A 9,912-nucleotide genomic window follows, 5' to 3' on the forward strand; every position below is an offset into this window, starting at 1 on the left:
ATGCAATCAGAATAAGAGTAACGGTACCATGGGTGGCTTTAATTAATTAATTAAATGTGTCTTTTATTTGAATAGCAGCCTAATCAGCAGCAATGTAATAAATAATGTATTTTTGAATGAATTTTCATCTTTAATGTCTTTTTTGTTAATTAGAACAAGTCACACAAAAGATAAATTAGGTGATAGCAAAATAAGTGCCATAATGCTATTAATCGTTTAAATAATCCGCCGATGAATCCTTATACTGTATTGCAGACCTAATACACACACACACACACACACACTACACCGCATCTATTTTATTTTATTTTATTTTTTATTTTTTTACTAAAGCAGAAGGAGAAAGAGACTGGAAATGCATGGAGAGCCTGTAGGGCAGACAGACCTATGGCTCCCAACCAATGGCTCCCACCCAATCACGCTGGCCAATCACAATTTGCGTCCTCACTTTTGTCTTCAGTGTTTGTGTTTACGCAGACCCGCAAAGCTGGACATAGGAGGGGCCCATCAAAAACAAATAATAATAAAATATATACAGTAGTCTCTATCCATATATCTGTAGTCGTTTTCTAATCTTTCACACTTTCTCCTTGAAGTGTATGTGTATCAAGAAAGGTTTATATACTCTAGACTTTTTTAATATTATGATAGTGTCTCCTATGAATTCCTATATTAAATGAGTGTTGTCCATTTGCATAAGCATATTGTTGCTGTCGGGGGCAAAAACCTTGTATCTTATTTCAACTGTTTATTTGACCATTTATTTATGGGTTTTCTTTGTAAATGAATGCCCTACTTCGTCCACCCGATGCCTATAGAAATCGCCCCATTGATTGTGGCTTGGATTCAGAACTCTATCTGGTTTATGGTGAACAACACTTAATAAGTATGAATAAAGGCAATAAAGCATGTCCTGCAGTCAAGATGTCCAAGGCCTATAGCCTACACAAGCAAAAAGACTACTCCTAAAAGCAGCATAATACTTGCTGAAAACCCGCAATGACCCAAGGTTTAATGATGTAGACTTACAGTAGACAATTCCCTGATCCAGTCCAGGTTTGGAATTGGATGTGTTGTTATAGCAACGCTATATGCGTTGTTATAGCAACCACAGATAGCACCTCTGAACCAGAACGTAGAAAGATCTGGCCCTTCCTCGTGCAAAAACGTTTACAAAAGAAAAATACAAGCACAAATACCTGCATAAAGCTGAACAAGTTTGAACTACATTTCTCGCACAAAGCATGTGGAAGTAGTTAGATGCCAAAAAATAGACTTTAGAGAACTATTGTGTAATGTGTGCTCCCTAGACTGTGTCAATGCAGCATCACGCTGTGCACGACCATATAACAACAGAAAAAACACGTTCCTGGCTGCCTCTGATTGGCTAATAAGCTATAACCCTAAAATAGGAAGAGGAGGAGGACCAGCGAGGACTATTTAATTGCCTAAAAAAATAATGCAAGTCAAATAATATGACAGCAGCATGCGTGCTTTTTCATCTGTTTTGTATATTAATATTAGTAGCCCAATAATCATTTTGTTCATAACCAAATCGGCACAAGTTTACGGGGGGTCGCTTTATGTGTTTCAGATGATTAAATGAATCAACATACCCTATGGTTATTGACACCAGACTGCTTTAGTTTAGCTCATCCTCGGGGCTCGGAGGAGTCGGAACATTAGTAAAATGTGCGCAGTGCTTAATAGCACTTGGCCGGGGATTGGAAGCGTCGACGCACCATCACGCTCAAATAATGGTCACGCTGCTAGACGCACGCACGCGCACAGACACAAACGCACTAGGATGAACGAAGGCGGCGAGAGGCTTCAATCACGGCTGATGTGTGCAGGCTACTGTCCACTGACTGACTGTGCACTGTTTTGAGTGTTTTAGCTCTCTGTTGTGACTGTGTGTCCAGTGAAACAGCAGTGTGGATGCCGGTGTCTGGTGGTGGGTGTAGGCAGCTCGCCCGCTCCCCTTCTTAATCGTCGTAGCTCCCATTTTCATTGTATTTTTTTTTTTTTTAATACGGCGGCGTATTATTATTTCCAGGTCAAAATCTCGGTTGTTTCCTGTGTGCGGCTTGTGTTTGTACTGAAAATGGCCGGAGATGGCGGCGCTCTGAAGGATATCAATGAGATCAAATCCCAGTTCCGGACCAGAGAGGGCTTCTACAAGCTGCTCACCCTCTCGGACTCGCAGCAGCGGGGCGGCGGGGGGCTCCCGCGGGGTGGTCCGTCCGCCGGGCCCGGGGGAGCGACGCTGGGCCCCGGGGGGGGCGGCGGCGGCGGCGGAGCGGGCTCCATACCCGGCGGAGGGGTCGGTGGTCTGCTGCAGGGGCCCGGCGGCCCCGGCGGGGCTGCCTCCTCCTCCAATGCCGCAGCGAACGCCTCTCCGGCCGGCTTCCTGCCCCCCGTGCGGGTCTCCATGGTCAAGCTGCAGCCCGAGGATCCCAGCGAGGATTCTGAGAGAGTGTGCTTCAACATAGGCAGAGAGCTCTATTTCTACACCTACACCAACATCAAGAAGGTGATGGTGATGATGAGGCTAATGCAACTAGCTATAGCCTGCAGTGCTCATTTGATTCCGTATTATATTTCGTCATCGTTTCAAATTGTCGATTTGGCTATACAGTTATTTGCCGACCTATCCAGTAATTACATATTATGTATAGGCTACTGTACTGTGTATTAATAATGCACCATGTGAAGCCTCGTCGTATAGTGGATAGCATCCATGTAATAATGCTGGATGTATAGTGGAATGCAACAGTGTGTGAATGAGTCATTTATAGCCTGTATTATTATACATTCCTTAATTTACAGCAATAAATAACAATGGAGAGGCTCTACACATTGTGTAGTAATCAGTGAAAACAAAAAGTGACCCAAAGTCTGGAACTTACCGGTAAACATTAACTGCATATTTGGGTATATTAGCAAATAATCATGTCCACTCATTTATTGAGAGAGAGGTATATAGAATATTAATTAGTAGGTGTTTGTGGCAAAGGAAAGGTAGCCTACTTATGATGCACAGCAAAGACACCTATGAGGTATACTTTAAACTACCAGCCCACTTAATGTCAAAATAATGAAAATGACCCACTACGAATACAAATGAATATGTCTGCCTATATAGTTTCATAACCAGTTTATTGCACTTATGTGATGTACCATGAGTCTGTGCCATAACACATCAGGTTATTAAATCCTGAAGTGGAAAAGAGTTGACAAGTTTAAAAGTCAAGATATCAAGTCCATATCCTATATTGGTTCAGTGTTTTTCCACGACTTCCTGTTTGTGACACATTATTGATCCTGGAGGGGGGGGGGGCATTTGTCCTCCTCCCAAGGGGGATGAGAGTGCCGAGTCGGCTGGGGCTGTGCTGCTTTCTGCTAGGTGGACTCTTGCCATCACGGGGTCTTCAACAGGGGGTCCGGGACCCCTAGGGGGTCCTCAGAGTTACTGCAGGGGGGGCCACCATATCTTTATGCGATAGGATGATTTTTTTTAAACCATTTGAACCATTGAACATTTGCCAAAAATAGCCTACAAGCTCACAACGCACTGCGAGCTTGTAGAATAGATTGTTTGCTAAGAGGTTTGAGCAGACCAAGGTCGAGCAGACCAAGTACAGAGTGAAAGGTCAAATATTGACGGGTTAAGTGGTTAAATATCTGAAAATGCACATTAACATACTGTAAGTCCAACATACACCGATGATAGTGCTGTCAAACAAGTCTATGCAAGCTTTCTATGAAATCAATGAAAACGTTTAACCTGCAACACAATTTCATACAACATATATGTTGTGGGGGGGTCCCTGCTTTATCTCTCTCAGCTAATGGGTCCTTGGGCTGAAAAACGTTTAACCCATTCTGACCTGAGATCAGATTAAAAAAAATGTCTATTACATCCTGACAGTTTCATTATTAACCCATTCTGACCTGAGATCAGATTCTAAAAGTGTCTTCGATTTTTCAAAAATAGCAGACCTACAAGCTCGTATCGCGCCACTCGGTGGCGCGATATGAGCTTGTAGATCTGCTATTTTTCAATAGCTAAAGCATGACATGATGCTGACACCAAAATGGGTGCCCGTTCAGAATGGGTTAAGTCCCCGATAATAAGCTGCAGGGCTGCGAATCTTTAGGTGTCCCACGATTCGATTCGATTCCGATTCTTGGGGTGACGATTCGATTCAAAAACGATCTTTTCGATTTTTTCGATTCTCGATTAAAAAAAGATTTTTTTCCCGATTCTAAAGCAGTTTTTTTATTTTTATTAAAAACAATTAAATATAATTTTAGCATGATCTACTCCAGTCTTCTGGCATGAAAGCAGAGTACATTTAGTAAAAAGCTTGTATAATTGTAAAGGTTTTATCAACTGAATGATTTAAACGCACAAAGGTTAAATCCAAGAGTAAGAACATGTCTCATTTATTTAGCTTGCACAAATTTGAACCAGTACAAAAGTTACAAAATCTCTTCTCACTCAATACCAGAACAATACATTAGTATTAAAACAGGTGTAAAATAAATACAATTGGCAGGCTTAGCTTAGCTGGTAGTAAATGCACTATGCAGAAACCCAGGCCATAATGCTTTTTTTTTTGTTGCACAAATGTACCTGTCAGGTACAGGTACATTTGTGCAAAAACAAAAAAAAAAAGCGATTGAACTTGGAACCTTCTGCTTACACGGCAATCTTGCTAACATATTGTTGCTTCTCTCCCCATTATATCCCTCTTTCCTTTCCTCCATGCAGGCGGTGGACCTCAGTAAACCTATAGACAAGCGCATCTATAAGGGAACACAGCCGACGTGTCATGACTTTAACCAGTACTCGGCCACAGCGGAGAGCGTAGCCCTCATAGTGGGCTTCTCTGCGGGACAAGTCCAGTACCTAGACCCCATCAAGAAGGAGACCAGTAAACTCTTCAATGAGGAGGTGTGTGCATAATGCGATAATATGCATGTGCTGCACGTGCATGCGTTGCATGTAGGCGGGGTGCAACTGTTAACCCATTTTGACCGGAGATCAGATTCTAAAAAATGTCTTCTACATCCTGACAGTTTTCTGAGAAAGCTATATGTTTCTATGTCAGTTGTTCTTTGATTTTTTCAAAAATAGCAGACCTACAAGCTCGTAGCGCGCCACTCGGTGGCGCGCTATGAGCTTGTAGATCTGCTGTTTTTCAATAGCTAAAGCATAACATAATGCTAACACCAAAAGGGGTTCCCGCCCCAAAATGGGTTAATCAGGCTAATTAATTTATTATTAATTTTATATTATAAAGAAAGACTAATCGATACTCGAAATACTATAACACATTGTGAGCTTGTAAATCAGCTTTGTTTTCTATTTTTGTGGCATCTTTGAGTTCATTATCCCAACATACTGTAGTCTGTATGTGACCATTTACCTTTACCTTGTTTATTGACAATTCTTCATGCCATTTACTCTGATCTTTCACTTTGGTCTGGAAAAGAGCATCTGCTAAATGTGTGTGCGTGTGTGTGTGCAACTGTGCGTGTGCGCGCGTTTCTGTGCACATAAGAGGTCTGCAGACTCTGCAAATATGCTTTTTTGTTTTGTAATTAGGAAGATTCTACAGTCTTCCTTTCGGCAGTATGGAATTAATGGTACAGTATGGAAACTGCAGAAACTGCAGAGTTGGTTACTGGCATAATCTTACACCATCTGCTTTGAGAACGATAAGTCGACAATTATGAGCCTCTCCGTTTGAGGTGTACTGCCTAGTGCCTACTGCCTACCTCTTCAAATTGGCTGTTAGTGTTAAATGGAATTAATACTTAATTTAGGCAGTAGTGAGTGTGTTTGTGTGTTGGGTTGTGCTGGCTTTTTTTCTGACCGCACGTGCGATGGTGGGCATTTCTACAGTGGGCGGCTTTGGGCGGCAGTGGCTCAGGAGGTACTGTATATCGGCCGTCTTGGAATCCGAAGGTTCCAGGTTCGATTCCCGGCTCCTCCTGGCAAAGTGTGAAAGTGTCCTTGAGCAAGACATTGAACCCCTAACTGCTCCCGATGAGGAGGTGGTGCCTTGCATGGTTTCCTCCACCATCGGTGTGAATGTGAAGTACATTGTAATGAAGCGCTTTGGAGAAAAGCAGTGTGTGTGTGTGTGTGTGTGAGAAAGAGAGAGTAGGAAATGATAAGGCCAGGTGTCCCTGTTTGACTTTGTCTGACACTGAGTTTGTTCAGCTCCCTGGGTGCTGCTTGTCTAAATCTACTCTTCCTTCACCCCCACTGCCCCCCTTTTTCCATTTCTTTATCTCTTTTTGGTTTCTCTTTATCTTCTCTCTATCTGTGCTACACTCTCTTACTTGTTTCCCCCCATCCTTGTTTTGCTTTGTTGATGTGTGTTTCGTTTCTGGTGGTCTCTGGTTGGGGTCCACTCAGGCATAAAATAATAATAATTCAAAGAGGTGCATGAAATAGACAAGTGTGTCTAATATGCAGTACTTGTGTTCTCTCACTCCTCTCTTCTCTTCCTTCAATCTTCCATCCATTTCCATTTCTCTGCTCCATGGCCCTCTGTCCTTCCCTGACTTCACTTTCCCCCTTCCCTTCTCTCCTAGAACTCACACTTTTTTCTCCGGGCCCTCTATTCTGATTTCCCCCGTCCCTGTCCTTCACCCTATCTCTTTCCCTCCCTGTCTTTACCCATCATCTTTCCTTTCCTTCCCTTCTCTTCTCCACACCTCCCCCCTCTGTCATCCAGAGGTTGATAGACAAGTCCAAGGTGACGTGTCTGAAATGGCTCCCCAAGTCCGAGAACATGTTCCTGGCCTCCCACTCCAGTGGTCACCTTTACCTCTACAATGTGGACCACCCCTGTGGCACGACCGCGCCGCAATACTCTCTCCTACGCCAAGGTGAGGGCTTCGCCGTGTATGCCTGCAAGACCAAGACGCCGCGCAATCCGCTGCTCCGCTGGGCCGTGGGCGAGGGGGGACTCAATGAGTTTGCGTTCTCCCCGGACGGCGTGCACGTGGCATGCGTGGGCCAGGACGGGTGCCTGCGGGTCTTCCACTTTGACTCCATGGAGCTGCAGGGTGTCATGAAGAGCTACTTTGGCGGGCTGCTCTGTGTGTCGTGGAGCCCCGACGGGAAGTACCTGGCCACGGGCGGCGAGGACGACCTGGTGACCGTGTGGTCCTTCTCCGAGAGCCGCGTGGTGGCGCGTGGCCACGGCCACAAGTCGTGGGTCAACGTGGTGGCCTTCGACCCCTTCACCACCTCGCTGGAGGACAACGAGCCCATGGAGCTGAGCGGCAGCGAGGAGGACCTGCATCAGGTCGGAGGGGGAGGGGTTCCTCCCCCTCCCTCCTCCATGCACTTTGGCCGGGTTCGGACCAGCAGCACATTGTCCCGCCTCTCGCGGCATAGCTCCAAAGGGGGCGGGTCGACGTCGGTGACCTACAGGTTTGGCTCCGTGGGCCAGGACACCCAGTTCTGCCTGTGGGACTTGACCGACGACATCCTCTATCCATGCCTGCCACTGTCGCGGGCGCTCACCAACACCTTCGGTCCCTCACTTTCCAACTCCGGCATCAACAGCACCACCACCGCCACCGTGGTAGGGGGTGGAGTCACGGGCAGCGTGGAGGGCCATCACCACCCGCCCAACACCAACAGTTCCACAGTCCCCCCCAACCCCCCGACGCTCCCGCTGCCCCTCCCTCGATCACTCTCGCGCTCCAACTCCCTGCCCCACCCGGCCGTGGCTAACGCTTCCAAGGGACAGAACGCCTCGGAAAGTGGAGGCGGTGGCAATGGTGGAGGAGGAGGAGGAGGAGGAGGAGGAGCAGGAAGTACCAGCGCCGGATCAGGAGCAGGTAACTCCACTCCGTTTAGTATCGGACGTTTTGCCACCTTGTCGCTCCAGGAGCGCAAGTCGGACAAGTCGGGTGGCGGGAGCGGAGGGGTGGAGAAGGAGCACAAGCGCTACCACAGCCTCGGTAACATAAGTAAGAGCAACGACAAGATCAACGTGGCGCCTCGCAGCAGCCGACTGGACGCCGCCAAGGTGCTGGGCACCACGCTGTGCCCACGCATGCACGAGGTCCCGCTGCTGGAGCCGCTAGTGTGCAAGAAGATCGCACACGAGAGGCTGACCGTGCTGGTGTTCATGGACGACTGCATCATCACGGCTTGCCAGGAGGGTCTCATCTGCACCTGGGCACGGCCAGGCAAGGCGGTAGGTCGACTAATCAGAATCAGAATTAGGGGTGCACAATTAATCAAACTAATTGATCTAATGGATTATTAAAAGTCACACTCGTGTAGCGAAGGGGCGCCTGTCTGATAATGTTTGCTTAAAGTGCTCTAAACAAACATTAAAAGTCCATAGACTCGGCTGCCATATGCCAGATGTTGGAGGGGCTAGCACAATTCACCCACTTTTTCCACAGCTGTAAACCTGTGATGTGACAATAATGTTAAAGTTGAAGAGAAAGCCTGATCATAAGCATTTGGATGTAGAGTAGAGGGTATATGCAAAGGTTGGTGTAAAATAAATATGCAAATATGTACAAAGGACATCTGTGCAGTGTGCACAGTATTGTTGTATAGTACCGAATACCAAAATGTTGTAAAAAATCTACAGTTTAACCTTTTTTCAGCACTAGTGAGACACTGTGATTCAATTTATTGTATTATTATTAATGGCCAGAGCAGTACATGTCAAATTCACTTTTCCAATCTGCTCAGATATGGAACAGTGTCCTTTTAGCTGATGACCAGATGTGGAATCTAGAGCTTATCATTTTCCTAATTGTTTTTTTATTTCTCTCTCATTTAGAACTTGACAGCACAGAACGGGAACTCTCCGAGCGGCACCGTGGTATAGCTGGAGGAGAAGCTTTGCACCCGCCCTGCCCCATCATCTATCTCGCCTTCCTCCCTCTCCCCACCCCAGCTTTCCTCTGCGTGCCACTGGGCAACATATTCCTCCCCCTCAAATGTCAATGATGGAGCCCACAGCCAGTGGCAGTGCCCATACCGTACCTACCTACCGTTGCAGTGTTGCATCCTCAGTCAGTATGACGGTTGTTACTGTCCACATCCTAAACGTTGCCTTTTGGCATTTCTCCACAGAAGGACTGCATCAAAGTAAACGAAGGGGATGATTCATCCCTCCTATACCCAGAGCATTGAGGAGAAAATGCCAGGCTAGGCTCATTTCTCTTCCACTCTTGGCCCCGGCCCCCTTCCTTGCGTTCTTCCACCCCTTCCTACCCCCCCCCCTCACGCAAAGACACTGCGAAAGCCACGGCCATTGTATTTAAGTTATTTATTTTATCACAGGACTGTGTAGTAATTTATACTGTAAATACTGTAAATACAATACAAAATATGTATGGAAGTAATGACTCAAAGCGTGGGAATGAAGAAAAGGCAAGATGAAGAATATTAATATATGAAGATCCTTTTATTGTACATAGCGGCCACAGTTAACCCATTCTGACCGGGCACCCATTTTGGTGTCAGCATCATGTTATGCTTTAGCTATTGAAAAATAGCAGATCTACAAGCTCATATCGCGCCACCGAGTGGCGCGATACGAGCTTGTAGGTCTGCTATTTTTGAAAAAAATCGAAGAACGACTGACATTTTTAGAATCTGATCTCGGGTCAGAATGGGTTCATCAGACCAGTGTGTTGTCCAGCGGAAACCTGGTAAGAATCTGATCTCAGGTCAGAATGGGTTAAACATTTGAATGTCTGCTGTTTTAGGGAACTTGAAGGTGTTGTTTATGATTTTGTGTGATAGTTTCTTTTGGTTTGTCAGAAAAGATAGATCCCTAGATGACAAGCTTAGCGTGATCTCCCGACAGACGGAAAAGCATTTTGGGTCCAATAAGACAACGACTGACT

At 45.9% G+C, this 9,912-nt stretch overlaps 1 protein-coding gene across 1 annotated transcript; it reads left to right on the forward strand.

Moving 5' to 3' along the window:
• The first annotated feature begins 1,970 nt into the window (after positions 1–1,970).
• On the forward strand, positions 1,971–8,976 carry LOC310864944 (WD repeat-containing protein 20). The gene is made up of 4 exons (XM_083773801.1): positions 1,971–2,533; positions 4,778–4,960; positions 6,756–8,234; positions 8,838–8,976. The coding sequence occupies exons 1-4, from the start codon at positions 2,105–2,107 to the stop codon at positions 8,883–8,885; spliced, it is 2,139 nt and encodes a 712-aa protein (XP_083629927.1). The 5' UTR covers positions 1,971–2,104; the 3' UTR covers positions 8,886–8,976.
• The last annotated feature ends 936 nt before the right edge of the window (positions 8,977–9,912 follow it).

Source organism: Protomyctophum parallelum (genome assembly GCF_964188405.1).
Source record: "Protomyctophum parallelum genome assembly, chromosome: 9".
Classification (NCBI taxonomy): Eukaryota; Metazoa; Chordata; class Actinopteri; order Myctophiformes; family Myctophidae; genus Protomyctophum; species Protomyctophum parallelum.

Excerpts from the sequence above, each read along its gene's own strand:
- LOC310864944 (XM_083773801.1), top strand. The coding sequence starts at position 2,105 with ATGGCCGGAGATGGCGGCGCTCTGAAGGATATCAATGAGATCAAATCC. Across the intron at positions 2,534-4,777 it reads CCTACACCAACATCAAGAAG|GCGGTGGACCTCAGTAAACC; the intron begins GTGATGGTGATG and ends TCCTCCATGCAG. Across the intron at positions 4,961-6,755 it reads GTAAACTCTTCAATGAGGAG|AGGTTGATAGACAAGTCCAA; the intron begins GTGTGTGCATAA and ends TCTGTCATCCAG.